Source organism: Berghia stephanieae, chromosome 2 (assembly GCF_034508935.2).
Source record: "Berghia stephanieae isolate SIO BIC M18660-M18661 chromosome 2, UCSD_Bste_1.3, whole genome shotgun sequence".
NCBI lineage: Eukaryota > Metazoa > Mollusca > Gastropoda > Nudibranchia > Aeolidiidae > Berghia > Berghia stephanieae.
Window position 1 is genome coordinate 50,996,460 of NC_088361.1, and position 20,363 is coordinate 51,016,822.

Consider the following 20,363-nt stretch of genomic DNA (forward strand, 5'->3'; position numbering starts at 1 on the left):
ATGTTTTGTCGTTAGCTTCAGCTTTCTGTATAAAAAGTCGCTTGTTTTTATCCCGAAATACGAGGCTTGTCAGCCAGCTTGAGGCTGTAAGTGTGTTTCTAGGTTTCACCTTTTAATTTTGATTTTATCCAAAAACTCATCCGTGATCTTACACCACGTTGGAGTTGGAGCTCTTGTCCTCGAGTATTTCACTACCGTCAATCAATTTTCAGCCCATGTCATTTGAATCAGTTTGCAAATTTTACAGTTATAATCGAAATTGTAAGTTTGGTAAAAATTGTCGTTATTTACACAACAGCGAAGTTAGTCAAAGACCTCCTCCTCATTCAATAGAAAAAATTGACGATAAAAATGGAGCAGTAAAAAAGAGTGATCAACCCCAAAGTTTCCAACCTCGAGCTCATTTTGTTGGTTCCACTGACGATATCTATAATGAGGATTCACTAAGACCACCTCATCTTCGAGAATCATCTTCCTGCCGTGAAAATCCGGTGGATGAATCCCAATGTGTAATATCTGAGCCTGCCGCTAACACAGGAGTCACTGTTAATGTTAACACCGCTGTAGCACAACCAAGGAATATCTGTCGGTATTTTAAACAGCATGGATACTGCGCTTTTGGCAGAAATTGCCGATTTGTTCATGACAAGTCTGACATCAGATTTACGGCTTCAGCTAGCAAACCAAGACATTCAGAAAATGCTAGAAAACAAATTCCTCCTAGATTCCAGAGGAATTCTTCAAAATCAACTGTGGGAGACATAGTCATAGACCAACAGTTTGCAGAATGTGACGTACACTTCAATCAAGACGATTCAAGCACTAAGGCAAGAGATCCTGCAGTGGAAAGCATTTCTAGAGGCACCCACAATGTATCACAAGGGAATGGAAAGCCCTGTAGGTATTATAAGTCAGGTTACTGTAGCAGGGGAAAGCGTTGTATGTTTATGCATTACACTGGATACAAATCAAATAAAGATGGTGAAGAAAAATGCGATATTGCAACTCCAGACGAGAAAGCTGCAAGGCATGATGAAAAATCACACCTGTTTGTTGATGTGAAACCTCCGAACAAGTATCCGAGATCAGTGAGACCAACTGGTGTTCTGCCACAAGTTATGAGATTACCAGACCTACTGTCGAATGGGACAGAGAAATATCGTCAGTTTGATGTGAATTATCTTGAAAAACGTTTCCAGGCAGTTAAATGTTGTGGGAGCAATGAAATGAAAGACTCTGCTAAAACCGAAGGCACTGAAATAATTATGGAAATGGTGTTTGCGCCATCAGACCCTGATTGGGTAAGTAATAATGTTATTGTTTTGTTTTTTGTTTGATATGCAATTATTTAGTGTCTTTCTTGTTTTGTTTTTTTTCATGGTTGTAGTCTTGATCAAATATATACCGTCTTAGTTATAAATCAAACAAGATTATTCATTTTTCGTTAAAAGTTGAAAAGGATAAGAATTTGGATTAAGAGTAAGAAAGAGTAGGAATACTGAACCTGGAGTAAGTTGGAGAAATTGAGTCTGCTATATAATTATGTTATTAATTTTTAACAGGCAAATGATCCATTTAGCTGGAATTCCTTTCAGTTTCTATGGTTCAAAATTAATCATAGAGATTGCATGCTACGTTTTAAAATTTGGATGCAGCTGATCTATCGCAAACAACTTTTTACAGATAATTAATTACCCAGACACCACTGGTGGGATGACACATTCTTTTTGTAAAACAAATTGTTAAAACAGAGACAATCATATTAATATTATAATGTTCTCAAAATGCAAAGAATAGTGTCAAACAATATTACTTTTTTTTTCCTTCCATCAACAGCCGTATGATGTCAAAACCTTCACTCTTGACATGACATTACCTGGAAACTATCCAGAAAAGGTAAGGGTGAACTAAAAACAGTGTCATTTTTTTTTTTTTTTAAATTTTTAAAGGAAATAAAAAAATTGTAATATAGCATTTTATATTCTGAAATAGTTGTCTATGGTGTAATGTTACGTTGCCTTTTGCTACCATATCATGATATCATTTAAGGTCACAAATGGTAAAAATGTATTTTGATTCAGGACAGAATTTTGTTCATGAAGTCTGTTTTAGCTCTCAAGTTCACCATGATTGAAAATCAACAAATTTGTTTGAATTACCATTCATATGAACTCGAAAGACTTAAGAAAACTCTATTTTTATAATCTAATTCCAAGGATTCCATCATCATTCTCATCTTCATTCTCATCATTACCTTCTTCGCTGATATAATCTTGAGCATGACTGATACTGATATTATCACCATCGTCTAATTTTAAAAGAATTTGATTTCACTTTTTTTTTATTGACACATACACAGTAACAAGTACTTTATTTGGTTCTTGTTTATTTACAAAATTATTGCGGTATGTTGATTTAATTCATTAAAAATTGTGCTTTGATATGTGTTGTATTGGCAAACTAACTCAAAATAAACTTTGAATCTTAAATCTTGTCTTCAATTTGACCCATTCTTGGCTAAACTGTCTGTATGTCTTAATGTTTGTTTTATATTAGGCCATGTCTATCACAGTCCCGTCTGACAAGCAAGACCTGCCTGACACAGTGAGAAGGTATTGATGGCACTTCTTTTTTTTTTCCTTTCTTTTCATTCTATTTTTCTTTTATATTATTAGTACACCACTTTGCCATACTATCAACCTCACTTATCTTTTACCAACTGATGAGCACAGATTAATGCTAAAACTATTTAATTTTATTATGTTCGCAATCACGCATAGATCCCAGACATGTATATTATAAAGTCTTATTGTAGATCTTTAGAGCTGACAAGATGAACGAGGCACAGTTTATTCTAGTTTCTGTAGAAGGAAGCTGCAATAGCTCAGTGTAGTGATTACTCACATGCAAAGGGATCAGCGTCAGGCCGAGGATGCAGTTGGGGTTTATTCTTAGGCCATCCAGAATTAATCGAGTAGCTATTACTATTAGATCTTGCAGTGAATTCTTTGAGATAGACAAACATTCTATATCTAAAGATTAACAGTGATTATTGTCTGTTTAAGACCAAAACAAAGACAGGAAGACTCTAGCTCCATTGACATTATGTCTTTGAGGAACTACTACAGATTGAAACAGACATTGCTCTGCAGTTTTCCAGATTTAAGCAGGAAATTCTTGATATCTGCTGTCAATCCCTATTGCCCTAATTTCCAGCACTTTTTCCAATTTTTCATATTTCACAAGTCCAGAAAAATCATCATCATCATCATCACATCTTGATCCAGATTTCCCCACAAATTTTCCTAAATTTTGTTATTGAAATGTTTGCAATTCTGCCTTTGGATAATCAAATTGATATTAAATTGCAAAATTTGCTTTGTTTATGCCGTTGAGGATCTATTACAAAGGATGGGCAAAAATTTGCTTCTTGTCAGCCACTATGCAAGCTTCTAGAATGAATCAAGTATACTAAAAAAGGAAAACTCTTGCAATTTTAAGTTTTGAAGGAAAAAAAAATGGCAGATCATGAGGTCAATTCGGTCACTTTGAAAAAATTTTTTTTAAATGTAAGCGCTTTTAGGTTTTGACGAAAGGCGCTATAGAAATATGCTTATTATTATTATTATTATTATTATTATTATTATTATTATTATTATTATTATTATTATTATTATTATTATTATTATTATTATTATTATTATTATTATTATTATTGTTGTTGTTGTTGTTGTTGTTGTTGTTGTTGTTGTTGTTGTTGTTATTATTATTATCCCCCTCTGGAGGGATAAATAATATTATTTTATTACTAAATATATTAAAACAATTAGATGTCCTTTGACTATCAATTTTGCATTATTGAATATCTTTCTATTTGACTCAGGTATTTGGAGGTGTGCATGAATGAATGGATCAGCGACAGGCAAGAGGAGCTAAACAAAAACAACAAGGCAGAGTTGATGGTAAGACCATTCTTCAGGTGGTTGGACAGAAACTGTGAGGATGTCATGACTGAGGCATTGAAGCAGGTCAGCCTTGTGATAATCATAATTCAGTAATTATTGTTGCAAAAAAAATTGATAGCACTAATGTTCATTCACAATGCATAGTGGCATATCAAAATGTCTTTCGCTTTATTTATGTGTATAATTTATCCCACTTTACTCAGATGTTTAAGAGTGCTCATTCTGTCCAATGTTATTACACTCTATAAAGAGGGCCTTGCTAGTAATTCATATTGTATTAAAATATATTTTGATTCTTACTTGTTAGTGTTGCTTTTTGTTAAAACCCGGCCTTTACGTTAAATATTAATTTATTATTTTATCTATTTAAATTAAATTGCATTTGTAACAGTCCAAAATTTTACTTTTTTGAGATGCTTATTGAGCTGTTTTTGAAACTTTGAATCCCTGCAAACTGAAGAGGGCTTTTCATATATAAAATCACATCTGAGCTAAAAATCAATCATTTTAAGATCTACTCAAATTGCACTTTAGAATTTTATCATGACAATGAGTTGTTCATTTGAAGCTTCACTTTAAAGAATTGTCTTAATGTTTAAGAAAGTAATTTTGTAATTACCATTACTTACTGTGACAGAAGCCTTTAAGCCTTGTGTTGTAAAATGTTTATTATTTTCCTATTTTCAGCTGAAGCGAGAGCTGACAGCCAGAGCAGCGGGTTTCGAATTCATCCCTGCAACACAACTAAAAGCAAAATACACAGTTGTGGAAGATGATGGCAATGGTAAAGAATCTCTAGGATTATTTTCTTTACTTGTGTTTTATTTTTTGTCTTTTTTATTTTTAAAGAGCCTTTTATTCTATCACAAATTAAAATTCCACACCATCATTGATAGTACACCTTTTATATTTACCATTGCACAATAGCGTTTTAGGACACTTAAATGAATATTTGTAAAATGTTTAAAATTGACTATTCTCTTACCAGTAGCATAGACCACATTAACATTCTAAAGAATCCAAAGTGCCTCAATTACATCTGAATTTGATCATTGATCTGGCTGTTTAACAATTAGCTTGGTGGGTGGGGAATGGAGGAGCAAAAAATATTCTTGCAGGTTTCTAGCCCAGTCTAAATTGTTTCAATTTAGGATGAAAATTTTTATGAGAAATCAAATGTTTTTTATACTGAATATCCCCATATAATGTGAATAATTTAACGTGGGTATAGATTTAAGAATGAAAATGAAATTGACGAGAATCTCATACCACATAAATGTTGTCTATGGTGGATTCAGATTTTATTTGTTAGGTGCTCTAGAGAAATGATCCTTATGTCACATTTTATAGAAGTTTAGTGTATGATTTGGAATGAATAGACATCTCTACATAAAATTGTAACTGTTACGATTTGACCTGCATACTGCCATTTCATAAGTGTGTTGGGGACTATTATGTGAAGACATGTCACTATATAATTGCCAACTTCCCTCTAGAAAATGAGATCTTGAAACATGCTGGGATGGGGAATTTATCCAAGAACAGTTGTGTATCATCAAGCTCAGTGAGGCTTTTTTCCCAAAAAGTTTAGCGTTTTGGTCCTTATACAGGATGGAGAAATTTCTGATACTGTCATGGACAAACTGGAGTGTGAATTCAATATCTATAACACTTTAAGCTTTGATCAGGAATTCCTTCAGCTTTCCTTGACTCAGCAATGGTCTACACTAAGCAAATTTGTTGATTCTCTTAGGGTGTTGAAATTTCAAAGGCTTGCTCACCTCATGTTAGGACCATTGATCATCCCTCACTCAAATTGTGAATGCGAGCGTGTGTTTAGTAAAGTGAGGAAAATAAAGACTGATTTCAGAGGATCCCTCAGTATAGATATGTTGGCTAGCCTTTTTATCGTAAAATCAGACTCCACCCCTTGCTATAAAACTGAATTTACATCAGGTTTTCTGAAGAGGGCAAAAGCTGCTATTAAAGTAGCAGTTAAACTAAACCCAGTAAACTGCTGGACTATATTTATTGGCAGGCATTAAGCTGTAACACACTTGGATCATCAGTCAGTTCCATCCAGATCCAACATTGCCGGATATACAGAAGTCAACAAACAATCCCACCCAAAATATGGCATAAGCACATACACCAGAAACCCAGAACAAGTGCACGACCTTGGAATTACAACTGATGACACTGGTACACAGAGAAGCACAATAAAAGTTGGGAACCTGGAGATCACAAACATCTACAAACCTCCATCGATCAAATGGTCTGAACCACCAAAACAACATCTGCAACATCCTTCACTGATTATTGGAGATTTTAATAGCCACCACAATAGCTGGGGATACAAAGAAGCCAACCCACCAGGCATCGAACTACAGGCATGGATAAACCAAGTCGATGCTCATCTTCTTTACACCCCAAATAGCTGTGGAACTTTCAGATCAACTCGCTGGAAGAAAGAATACACCCCTGACTTAGTGGAACTCCTCTGCAAACCATATACAAAACTGCGCCCCCAACATCAAGACTAAAATCTCGTTCACCTTTCTACCTATCAAAGAAAGATAACTACAACACGCAAGAAGCCTGGTGCGAGGAATGGAAAAGGAATAAACCACCAGAAGGGGAACTAATTGAAGACCCCTGTAAAAGTCTCCCAGGTCTACAGGATCAACCAAGAAAATACTGGGTAGCTGCAAATAGACTACGGTCAAAACATACAAGAACAGCTACCGACATGCACAAATGGGGGCTCCAAGAATCACCAACATGCCCAAAGTGCAACCAAGCACCACAAGATGCAAACCACCTCGTACTAGATTGCCCAGAGACAAAACTGGAAGGGGGATTTGAAACCATCAACAAATGTGATGATGACTTCCGAACCTGGATTGATACCTTGAACATAGAAGTGTAGCCGAACGATATTACTACTAAGTTGTAATGTACAGTTTCAATGGTGCACTATGGTTTTTGTAATTATTATAAAGGTGGCTAGAAGATGAATTAATTACCATTATTGTTATGATATTGTGCTGTGTTGAGTCGGAAGTGATGGATCAGATTGGGGGGATGTTCTGTTATTGCTCCTTGAAAGGTTGGAAAAGTTTGAAAGTGCAAACTCACTTAAAAATTTTGTAATTATACAGAAATGAACTACATTTTATTTGGAAATCTCAATTTCACCGGTCCCAATCACCTTTTATAAGCCATATTTAAAAAGTAATTCCCTAGAGCTCCTCAAGTATAATTAAAATAAGAGAAAATATAGAACAAATACCAGTTGTAAAGTGTGTTTCGAATCAGATAAGGAACTTTGGATAATTTAAGTAATGATGCTATTAAATTTATTAATACAATAAAGAGAGTTGTAAATCATTTCCTAATTCAATGATTAATTTTTTAAAAACATGCAAATGTGAGCTAAAAGTCATACATTTTATATTGTGTGATTTACATTCACATCTAAAAATCATTGTATTTGCTTACATTTAGCTTCGTAAATATTGTGAAAGGTTTTTTGTCATATTTCTGTGCCATAAAAAACAAAACATTTTATGTTTAGAAATCCGAACAAATAAAGCATTAGTTTTGGGTACCCTATCATAGAAGCACATACACACAAAATATATATTTTTTAATCCACAGGGTCACATCAATGAATAGACCACCTTTTTAGTTTATCTTTGATATCTTTATTCTTATCAAATTAGATATTTGATGCTCTCTTTGGTTTTTGACACATTTTGTCAGAACTGATTTATATTTCATGATCTCATTTTTTAAAGGTTGTTTATTAAATCATAAAATCCTCTGACATAAGTCAAGTTATACACTATCTTTAAGTGATAAAAGGAGTCAGCGATAACGAGAGTTCACGTGTGCTTGCAAGAGATAAGTTGTGTGGTTTAGTGGTTGTAAGGCTATTGCATCTTTATGGGAATGAATGCCATTTTTTGCTATAACATTTTGTCATCACTGGGTTTTTTATTCTCCAGGATCTGAAAGCCAAGAGGATGCTGGTGATTCTCTGACTGAGGATGAGGAAGATAGTTCTGATGAGTGTCTGGATTCAGACGATGGATCTGAACAGTCTCAGGATGATCAGAAAGGGAGACAACCAGCTTTGGACTTGGATACAGATAGGAGAGGCACAGAGATAGAGCTGCGTCATTTGCAGTTAAAACAAAATGCATCATCTCTGTTGTTCGAAAGGCTTCGTCTACTTATCCAGTGTGCGCGATGCAAGCATCATTCTGAAATCACAATCGGTAGTGAAAAGGCTGTGGCATTAACTTGTGAGAAATGCCACCAGGAGATTTTCATCCAGTATCGTCCCACTCTCGCCCACCAGTTTTCATCTATTGTTGGTTACCTCGATCTTGACAGTGGTCTTGCATTTGACCTCATTTTCCCAGATTGTAAAATTGTCATCTCTTGTATGTCCTGTGGAAAGATTACCAAAATCAATGTAAGTATCCTCTGACTCTATCGACACTTCCACCCTCCAACACTCTCATCTGATGATCCTTTTATCCCAAATATCCTAATCCTCCAGCACCATCATTCTATTATTTTTTTTAATGACATCCAAAAAGTATTCAATGAAGAGTGTTGAAAAAAAAAGGGGGGGGGGGGGGGGGGAGAGAGAAAGAAAGAGGGGGAGTCTGGTATTTTTAAAAATGAATGCACTGCAGTGAATTATTATTATTATTATTATTATTATTATTATTATTATTATTATTATTATTACTATTATTATTATTATTATTATTATTATTACTATGAGTATAATATTCACTGCAAAGATTTATGTTTATATGCATGACATTTACATACAGTGCAACCCCTGGATAACAGTATCGCCTTGGACCGGAAAATGATGTCGTTATCCAGGGGTGTCGTTATTCCGAGGGTTTTTAAGATGGTGGAAAAGGGGGCATTGTGTGACCAGTGAATACATAAGAGTTTGATAAGTAGACCAGTGCCTGAGAGAAGACACGTCCGAACAACATGATAATGTGTATTTTTCCTGTTTAAAAAGGGTATACCAGTTACGCTTTCACTCTTCAATGTCTATTGTCATTGTTTTGATTGTAAACAATGCTTGAATGCCATTTAACAAAACTAAGAATAAATCCTGGGTGGGGTTCCTGACCTCCCATAGTGGGCAGGGAGGTACATACTGTGTCTTCTATCCCCCTATATCTGTTACCCAACAAGCTTTCTGTCTTTGTCTTGGAATGTAATTACTTGGTTTTGTCCAGGCCCTGGCCGGAGTCCTAGCTGGGAGGGAAACAGTCAAATGCATAATTATTGTTTTGGAAGATGATATTTTTTTCCTTGTAAATCATCTCTCAATTATGTAATATTATAAATGTTAATTTGAATGTTATAATGTAAGCATTTGAGTGTATTCCTCTTTGTTGGATTTTGTGCTTGTGTCTGGATGAGACTTATAGGTGATTTCAAACAAAGTACATTGGTGGTGTGCTCTTGGAATCTACATCTGATCCCTATTTGTTCCCAGTTCCCCTATGTCTTACTTTTTCTTGGGTGCTTTAATTGTAATTCTAGAACTTTTTACAATCCCATTTTTTTCCTTTTTACTGGCGCTGATTTAACCTAAATGTGTTGCAAGTGCCGTAAAACCCTTAAAAACAATACAAATCAAGAAAATCAAGTGCCAATATGATAATACTGCACATGAACACGAGTTTTGATTTTGATTAAAATCCATGCAGTATGCTGATGAGTTTTGAATTACCGAAATTTTTATTGAAGTGCAGCAAAATTTACAAGCACTTAAAATTAGTAGATCCACAAAGTACTCCCCCCAGAACAAAAAACAACAACAACTAGGTTTTAGCCACAATAAAATCAAATTTGAACTGAAATTTAGAACAACAAATGATTTTTCAAATGAAAATAATAATAGACTTTAATTGTTTCCCTGCTTTTCCAACTTATTATGAAATATAAATATCCATAATTGCCCCCATTGGACAAGGCACTGCCTGATACTACTTGACCTCCACTGACCTCAGACAGGTAGGTATCTAGCACTGACAGGGAAAGTTAATGGGCTCTTGAGAGTTCCATCCACTTCTTTTTCTATGGTTCCATATGATTTAACACTGATTCCAAGCAGTAGTAAACATGTTTTCTGATTGGTCGGTAACAAATCAATCTCGTGTTATTTATATTATCATCATCAGGGTATGACATCAGGACAAATGATGGATGGCTGGTGTCAGGCTTGCAATGCAAGGTTTAAGTTTGCCTTGGAATCAATCAAGTTTAATCAATTACAACCATCAAGTCTTGATGAAGGTATGTTTTATACCTCCTCCTCCTTTCCTTTCATCGTTTGTTCAGTGAAGAAAACTTATCTCAATTTTTATTTCATAATTTAAAAAAGGTATAGAAACGAAGATGAAATCCATTAATATGATGCTTTTTGATCGAAATTATGAGTCAATATGGCTCTTAAAGTGAAACAATAACAAATATATGACGTTTCAGCTTTTGGCCTTAGTTAGGTGCCAGACAAAATAGGCAGACCATGATGAGAGAATATTTAATATTTTTTTTTTAATGTAATAATGGGAAGGGTGTAGGGGGGAGAAAGAGGCTGTAAAAGATAAAGGTATGTGTGTGTGTGTGTGTTAGCGAAGGAGAAAGAGAGATGAAAAGTAAATTGAAAATAGACCACTAAAGTTCAGCTGGGTATGGTGAGCAAAAACAATTTGAAAGCGGTGGTTGGGGGGGGGGGGGGGGGGGGGGGGAGTCGATTTCTAGGAATTTTAGAGCCTGAGAGTCCTTACTCCTCCCCTGCTCCCTTAAAAAAAAAAGTGAGGTGCAAAGGGGGAGAGAGGAAGAGATAGTGTATATCTTAAAAATCTGCAGCACTCTTGAGATTCATTTGTGTATTGTCACTTTAAGAGCCATTTTAACTCCTTATAATTCCTACATCTCAACTCTGGACTGTTGAATTATAAAAGATAAAAATTTAGATAACCCTCATATGCTGTTTAACAGTTGTTTTTTTTTTAAATACCTCATCAGAAGAGTGACTGAAAAATTTGTTTCGTGAAAAAAATATCCGATGAAAAGGGTGAACAGCATTTATAATTGCCTGATTCACAGATGAGATACTAGGATTAACCATGTTTGAGTTAGTATGATTCGCTATTTTAACAAACACCATTAAAGTGAACCAATTTATCATTTGTAAAAATTTAACTATGATTTAATGGCATCTTTTCGGATTTTTTCTAAGTTCACTTATAATTCCCAGATGGATTTGAATTTCACATGAAATATGTTTGGTGCACCTAAGCATGGAAGTCCTGTTTTGGAATTCAGATCATACTAGAAGCAGGTTTTATAGCTTAGTTGTCTAACAACCTCACTTACATTTCGTTTCAGAGAGGAAAAAACAAGCAGAAGTGTCCAAGCCTAAAAATAGCAAGAAACCACCTAAAGACCCAGCCATTCGAGAGGGACAACCTCTACCTGAGTTTGGCACTTGTCGCCATTATAAGCAAAGTTATCGGTGGCTGCGGTTTCCATGCTGTGGAAAGGCATATCCCTGTGATGTTTGTCATGATAAGAAAGAGGATCATGAAATGACCTTAGCCAATAGGATGATTTGTGGTCATTGTTGCAAGGAGCAGGTCAGTGCTACATCCAAAATGTGCATTTGCTTTTAGGACACAACTTATATACTACTTATCTTCAAATTTATAAATAATGTCTCTTATCAGGGATGCCACTTTTTAAAAAATCCGGAACCTCCGGTTTTTGTCCGTCTTACCTATTCTTAAAAAAAATAAATAAATAAAAGGAGAAAAAAATCGCGATCATGATTTGAGCCGGAACTTTTTTGCCGGGTGAATAATTTGGGCTGTCACCGCCGGTCGAATATTCTGGCACCTAAATGGTAGTTTATCTCCACCCATCCCCATCACAATTCCTCCTTTTTCAAAAATTTTTTTGGATAAATAAACAGTAATTTTGAGAATTTCTCAGAAATTTTCCGCTGAATTTGCTGTGTGAAACATTTTCCTCAAAACTACAAAATCACCATTATTTCTTATGTCATATTTTGACACCTGTAGATAGTCTCATCCATTAAATCATCTGGTTATACAGAGGTAATACATTAGAATAAAGCAATGGTGATTGGCTTAGTTTACTCTTCTTTCTTTTTACCTTTTGACTATGGCTTTAAATTTGAGAGATTCTCGGGTTGTATTTATAAGCTGAATAACCACTAGGTTTCGGTAAAAAATAAAAGATATTGTAGCCTGCTTTATAAAGTAAAAATCAAAACAAAACAACACTTTCTGTCCTTTTATTTGAATAACATTGTAGGCCTTTAACATGTGGAAAGGACAATTCATTAAATGTTTACAAAAAGTAAATTTATGTGTAATGATAAGAATGGATTTATACTAGTAATAGTAATATATTACATAATACCAATACAAAACTATGTTCCTGTTATTTTTACACTTTGCTTGTGTTTGACCGATAGACGGAGACATTTTCCTCCTTTTTGACAAATTGCTACAGTGGAACCTCCCGATTACGACACCTCCGAATAATGACAACCTCCTGATAACGACACTGACCCGTGGTCCCGATTTTTTTTCTATTTAAGATCAGTAAAACTAACCTCCAAATAACGACGCACTTTTTGATAAAACCTCCAAATAACGACATCATTTTGTCGATTTTCGGCAGTTTTCGTAGATATCTGATACTAAAAATACAGAGTTTGAGTACTCAAAGTTTATAAAAACGATTCCTGCTTGAACCAATAACAACGCAGCTTTTGAAACCAATGAGAACGCAGCTTTTGAAACCAATGAGAACGCAGCTTTTGAAACCAATGAGAACGCAGCTTTTTTGACGAATCTTGGCTGATATGCATTAATAAAAACCAAGGTATAAATGTAAGTGTAAGCAAGTAAACACAAAATCTTGGAAAATGTGATATTATGTGGTGAGAGAAGTAGTAGGAGTAGTAGTAGTAGTAGTAGTAGTAGTAGTAGTAGTAGTAGTAGTAGTAGTAGTAGTAGTAGTAGTAGTAGTAGTTGTAGTATAGTAGGAGTAGTAGTAGTGTTTTTGTGGGAGGAATTTTATCTCGCAGCGTCCGAATCACCTGTTTTTGTTTGTTTTAAAGGGTTTTACAGGGCTTGTGACACGTCTATGTCATAGCAGCGCCAGTAAAAAGGAAGAATATTGGATAGTAAACACATTCTAGATTTACAATTGAAATGACACAAGAAAAAGTAAGACAAAGGGGAATGGTTTAAATAGGGAACAGATGTAGATTCCAGGAGCACACTATCAGTGTACTCAGTTCAGATCACCTAAAAGTCTCATCCAGACACACGCACAAGAACCCTCTTAAGAGAAATACACTACAATGTTTTGTTTGTTTTGTCAATGTTGATAAAAACTGGTCCTGCGGGCCTTACCACGCCCACTTTGTCCGCCATCTTGGAAACCTCTAAATAACGACACCTCCGGATAACGACATAAAAACTCGGTCCCGTGGCATGTCGTTATCGGGAGGTTCCACTGTATTATTATCACTGAATAAAAAACACTCACCAAAACCACTACATCATCTGTACCACCTTTACTATTACCTCCACCACATCATCATCCCCACCAATACTACTACAACTACCACCACATCATCATTCCTACCACAACTATTACAACCACAACCACACAATTATCTCTAAAAGACCACAACTACTACAACCACCACCACATCATCATCTCTAAGACCACTACTACTACTACTACTACTACAATCACCACCACATCATCATCCCTACCACCACTACTACTACAATCACCATCACATCATCTCTAAGACCACTACTACCTACTACTACTACAATCACCATCACATCATCATCCCTACCACCACTACCACATCATCCCTACCACCACTCCTACTACAACCACCACCACACTATCATCCCTAGCACCACAACTACTACAAATAACACCACATCATCCCTACCACCACTACTACTACAACTACCTCGTCATCATCATTCCTACTACAACCACCACCACATCATCCACCCTAGCACCACTACTACTACAAATAACACCACATCATCCATACCACCACTACTACTACAATAACTACCACTACATCATCATTCCTACCACAGTGACTACAACCACCACCACATAATCATCCATACGACCACTACTACTATAATCACTATCACATCATCCCTACCACCACTACTACTACAACCACCACCACATCATCATCTCTACTACAACCACCAAATGTAATTACACTTTCAACTTTTGAAATTCTCTGAGTCGTGTCAGAAATTCTGCAAGACAAATTTTGGATCGCATCTCAGTGAATTTGAGTGAAGTTCAAATTTATAGGTTATGGTTGCATGGATGGGTCATGATCTTCACAATGAAAAATTTCCTCCTTTTATGTGACCAGTCATTCTCACCCCTGATAGCTATTGATATTAATTTGTCTATATTTTGTTTTCAGCACCTTGTTTTATCAATTTGAAAACTGTCGACTCTCCTTTCTTTTGTGTGTTATTTGCTCTCTATTGCATTAATAAGTACTGAAACAATATTCCAAATTTGATATTTTTCAAAGCCCTACAAAGCCCTTGACGTTGATTTGTATCTCGTCCGCACAAGTTTTCAGGCTTTTTAAAATTTGCCTGGTGGCATCCCTGCTCTTATTTCTGTGTTTGGTTTCACTGCGGAATGATCCGTATCAGAAACATTTCGCACTTTGTCTTATGTTTTTACAGTCAATTTTTCCATTGTATCTATTTCTTAGTAAATGTACCATTCCAGACTTCAGGCATTATTTATTGCTGTCATTTTCTCGTGTGTAATTCCATCCCAATGAAAAATTGTCATTTACTTTTGCCATTATTAAGTATTTATTTATTTATTTTGACAGCACGATTAACAGTAGCATTTATAACTGAAGCGATTCCTTTCAACCAAATAATATTTGTAAATTCATTTTAAAAAATCCAACAACCAACTTTAAGTGCAAATAGAGAGTGACTTTTTCAGACCTTGAAAAAATGTTAAAATGGATTGGCTAGTTTTGCATAAATACATTTCAAAGCCTCTTCTTCTTTTATTAAAAGTAATTTTAAAAAAGAAAAATGATTTATTACCTGCAGCCCACTATTTCCCAATGGCTCAAATGAGGTCTCTTTGATTATTATATGAAGTTTTCAGGATTCATTACATGCAAATCAGCCTTAAATTCATTTTCAATGCATAAGGATGCCATTTTTGACACTTCATCTTAGCTTAACAAAACCTTGTGAAACCAATAAAATTAAGGATATCTATCTAACTGAAATAACAAGTTATTTAGATTATAGAATTGAAACCATTCAAACACAGTTCTGTAAAATCAGTAAAAATATTTTCTTATCGTAATTAATTTGGAACTTGTGTGTTCTTTACTGCTTAGCGCAAAGTTCCACTCTTTGACATGTTAAATGAGAAACAATGTTCTGAAAATGTAATCCCACAAAAGAGCAGTAATTATGGGAACCAAATCAAGAGCATTAAAAAATATTACAAAACTAAATATTACCTAGTTATTATTGTATTGAATACAAGAAATAATATATTTGATTCTAGAAAATATTTTTCACAGCAATGTAATGGAAGTTGAAATACCAAACGTTTTTGACTGGTTGTCATTTCTCTTTATAATAATAATAGCATTGTTTATTACAATTCTCTTTTTTACTATCCACAGAATTATTCTGCCACACGCCCATGTTCTTCATGTGGCCATCACATGACAAAAGTTCATTCAGCCCACTGGGAGGGTGGGTCAGGATGCCGCGACAGGATTGCTATGAGCCGCAATGACCAGCAAAAGTACAAGAACATGAACAAGACCATCTCAAGAAAGAAGGGCCAAAGTGGTAGTGGGAGCAAGTCCAAAAATACTAAATTGAGACATGCTTAGTGAAAGAGATAGGCTTGGGAGTTCAGTCCTGTCTTAATGTCAACCATGAGTAGTGAAAGTAGATATAGGTTGTCTTGTTTGGGTTTGAGCTTAAATAAACCTTTCATGAGTTGTCAGGTTTAGGATTGAACATTACTGTTTCTTTTTCTTTTTTTTTGACATGAGAGTAGCTACTCCAAATAGCGGATTATGATGTCAGCTGGAGTTTTTTCTCGAAATATCAGTCTTTTAAAATGTCGACGTTTGCTCCATAATTAGGCTAGGAACGTACTTCTAGCACAGTTTAAAAGTGCTATTCTTCTTCTTTCTAAACATATCATATTTTATTAGTGTTGCTGGAAAAATAGGTTAAATTGATCCGTCTTAGATACCTATCTTCTGAAATTACAGTGTTTTGATAGCCAAATTATACCCCTCTGGCACTCTCCATGGTTGAACTACCCCTTTTAGTAGATTTATTCACAAGTGGTACCAAAATAACGGTGAAAGAGGGAGCTTTCTTTTGGTATAATTTTAAATTGTGTTTATAAAATCATTTAAAAAAAAAAAATTCAAGATAAAGACAACTTTTTTTTTTTTAGGTTTTAAAGTTGTATCAAATGAAAGCCCGTCCTCTCTCTTATTTTGTGTAGAAATTTGAGCTGATCCATTGTTTGGTGTAATTTAACTTGTTGACTAACCAATTTGAAGTCCTTCATACAAACACTATTTTTGAAAGTTGTGTCATGAAAAACACCTTATTTCATAAAAATTCCAACATTTCAAGTTTATCTAAAAAAAATTTTTATATTATTTTTTTCAGCCTTATTTGCAGCGGAAGGATAAGTAAAGTTGTATGTTATTTTTTATTTACAGATTCATTATTCGATAGTACTGATAAAAAGCTTTAATTTTACTGGTTTTTGCTGCAACTGTATTCTTTAATTTTCTGTGAATTTTTTTAATTACTTGTTATTCCTCTTTTTTTCACTATCAAACTTGAATCAGTGATATTTTAGTGGAGATGCTAATTTTGGTTAATTAATTTTGTTTTGTATTCAATAGTACTTATTCTTGGCTTTTATTTGATGTCTTATTTAAGTATGTGTGGCTTTATTTAAATTGTTATTGAAAATTGGTTATTTTTGCAATTTTTAGGTCATATTCGAATATTGCAGAAATTAGAATTTTTAGCATTCTTAATGCAATAATTTCTAACTTTTTAATACAGCCACAGTCTTGGAAAAATTTGGGTGATTTGTCAGTCGTGTGTAGCGTAAGTTCAAGAAATGTGAGTTTGGGATTATAAATTCTAATCTATGCTGTCAGCATGATATGAAAATGGGGTTTTTGCTCATTTGAAATGCGATTTAAAAAATCTAAAGTTCAAAGTTGCATAACTTTTGGACTAATTGCTCTATTATGGTGATTAGAAGTCTTAGAATTATATTACTTACCAGTACCATAACAGGTAACATATTTGCTGTGTGTATGATTTGAAAATCAGTTTGGAGTAGCTAATGAGAGTAGATGCCCTCAGATGTCCTTTTTTGGTTTGCGAGTATATAATACGAGTTGTTCTAATAATAATATTAATGATGTGACATATTTTTTTATGAGGAGTGATTCATTAATGTCTCGTTGACTTGTAATGACTTGAAAAGACAAGGATGGTGGTTTTTGACAACTTGAGATGGGGCCTTTTGTCCTCCTATGGAAGAATGGTAGCTTCATATTTTGGCAACTTAAGACGGGGATTTTTTGGCCTCCCATAGTGGGCACAGGAGAGGTCACTCTTGCTGTGTCTTCTATCCCCGTATATTTGTTTCCATTTTCCACACACATTGCTCTCCTTTTGTTCTGGATTGACATTGCTCGTTTTTACTGGTCCTAGCAGGGATTTCTAGCAGAGAGATGTATTTTTACTTGTAAATTGCCTCTGTTATTTACTTTTATAGTTTTTAGTAATATATTACTTTTTCTAAATATTTGAGTGTATCCTTCATAGCTAGGTTTCTTTGATTGTGCCTGGATGGGACTTATGTTATGCCAAAATAGGCACATAGATAAGATTGTTCATGAAATCTTCTGTTCCCTATTTGAATCAGTCCTTTTTGACTTACTTTTTCCTTTGTGCTGTAAACTTCAGATCAATAAAATTTCCTTTATCGATTCTCTTTTCACTGGCGCTGAAATGGCTTTAAAATGTAGCAATTGCTGTATAACCCTTAAAAGACAAAACAGTTTTACAACTCATTTCAAATTCTGTTTTGTGTAAGATTTTGCCATTGAGGTTAACCTGTATTTTAAAGCGCATGATTTAATCAGATATTGTATCGTCTGCTTCTTACTGAAGTATATGATTCACTGTCACATTTCATTACTTATCGTTAAAGTTAAAGTTTCCTTCGAGCTTCAAGCAGCAACATTTTCATAATTCATTGTCTCATGATGATCAATGTATCAGGACAAAAATATTTTAAGTATGAATAAGAACCAAGTTATTATTTACCTTAGTATGATAATTATAATTATCCAGAACAAGTTACAATTTAAAAAAAAAAATTTTCAATTTTATTTGTACACCATTACTGCATCTTTCTATTCTCTGTTTTATTACTTGAATTTATCAGATGAAGTAATTAATCTTTAATCAATTATAGTGTCTGCATTCGGAGACTGGAATTACATCTTCTTGAAATTGTATATGTAAATATTATGTCTTAATGATTTGTTAATTTATGAATAATGACGAATATAATGCAAGTTTTATTATTTTTGAGATTGGTATAAAAAACTATCAAGATGCATTTAACAACTTAATAAGTTGACACACATATATGACACAATTTGTAGAGTGATCATTTATTCACATCTTGCATGGTCTCCATGAACAACAATGACATTGTAGATATATCATTAAATGCGAGTTATGTCCAATTTTTTGTTCACCTGATATATTGATAGTTGTTACTTGATCCTAATAAAGAATAGCCAAGTGAAATTTAAATTTTGTTTTTATTGTTTATTAATTTTCTTATTATTATTGTTATTATTATTATTATTATTATTATTATTATTATTATTATTATTATTATTATTATTATTATTATTATTATTATTATTATGTTTCTTTGCTTGTTCAGATTCCCTGTCTGGGTGTTGTTCCTGTCTTCCCGTAGTGGGCAGGGAGGCACTTACTGTGTCTTCTATCACCCTATATCTGTTTTCCAACTTGCTTTCTCTCTTTGTCTTGGAATGAGATTACTTGGTTTTGTCCCGGCCCTGGCTGAGAGGGAAACAATCAAATGTAGAGTTAGTTTTGGGAGATGATATATTTTTCCTTGTAAATCATCTTTGTTATGCACTGTATTATGTTTTGTTTACATATTATATATGATTTGTAAACATTTGAGTGTATTCCTCTTAGTGGGTACCTGTGCTTGTGTCTCGATGAGACTTTTACTTTTAGGTGATCTCTAAGTACTTTGATAGTGTGCTCTTGGAATCTACATCTGTTTTCTATTTGACCCAATTCACCTTTGTCTTACCTTTTCTTGGGTGCTTTAATCGTAATTCTAGAACTTTTTACTATCCCATTATCTTCCTTTATACTGGCGCTGATATGACCTTAATGTATTGCAAGCGCCGTAAAACCCTTAAAAACATACAAACAAGATTCCCTGTCTTCTAATATTATTATAGTTTAAATTAAAAACCTCACACGCTTTACCACAGTAAGAAGTTGGTGCATCATCATCATCATTGCCTTTTTCACCCTGGGTCAGGGTATAGGCCACAGACAAACAGTTTCCATCCTTCTCTATCCTGAGCCAACTTTTTTATCTCATTCCAGGTCTTACCACTTCTCTGTATATCAGCTTCTTTAATTCTTCTCCATGTTCCTCGTGGCCTTCCCCTTGATCTTCTGCCCTGAGGGTTCCAGTCCAATACTTTCTTTGTTATAGTTGAGTCATTCTTTCTAAGCGTGTGTCCAATCCACCTCCATCGTCTTCTTCCTATATCCTCTCCCACTGGTTTCTGCTGTGTTCTTTTCCATACTTCTTCATTTTTTATTCTATCCATCCATTTTATTCTGAGTAGCTTACGCATGCACCTGTTTATGAAAACCTGTACCCTCCTTATACATGCCTGTGATGCGTTCCAAGTTTCACATCCATACAGTAGGACAGACTTCACGTTTGAGTTGAAAAGTCTTAGCTTTAGTTGAAGGGAGATATCTTTAGTTCTCCAAACTCTGTTCAAAGATGTGAATGCAGCCTGTGCCTTTCCTATTCGTGCTTTCACCTCTGCTTCCGTGCCTCCATCCTTGTCAATTATACTTCCGAGATAGCAGAAAGTGTCTATATCTTCGAGTT

The 20,363-nt window shown here is 34.5% G+C and overlaps 1 protein-coding gene across 1 annotated transcript in view; it reads left to right on the forward strand.

Moving 5' to 3' along the window:
• The window catches only part of LOC144965115 (uncharacterized), a 19,406-nt gene extending 412 nt beyond the window's left edge, over positions 1-18,994 (forward strand). Inside the window, exons 1-9 of the mRNA XM_078900055.1 lie at positions 1-1,301; positions 1,837-1,896; positions 2,557-2,612; positions 3,884-4,028; positions 4,653-4,749; positions 7,976-8,448; positions 10,196-10,310; positions 11,409-11,656; positions 15,790-18,994. The exon at positions 1-1,301 is cut by the window's left edge and continues 412 nt beyond it. Of these exons, the coding sequence (XP_078756181.1) occupies positions 216-1,301; positions 1,837-1,896; positions 2,557-2,612; positions 3,884-4,028; positions 4,653-4,749; positions 7,976-8,448; positions 10,196-10,310; positions 11,409-11,656; positions 15,790-16,005 (2,496 nt within the window). The 5' untranslated portion in view covers positions 1-215 and the 3' untranslated portion in view covers positions 16,006-18,994. The remainder of the gene's footprint in view (positions 1,302-1,836; positions 1,897-2,556; positions 2,613-3,883; positions 4,029-4,652; positions 4,750-7,975; positions 8,449-10,195; positions 10,311-11,408; positions 11,657-15,789) is intronic.
• Positions 18,995-20,363: the final 1,369 nt, after the last annotated feature.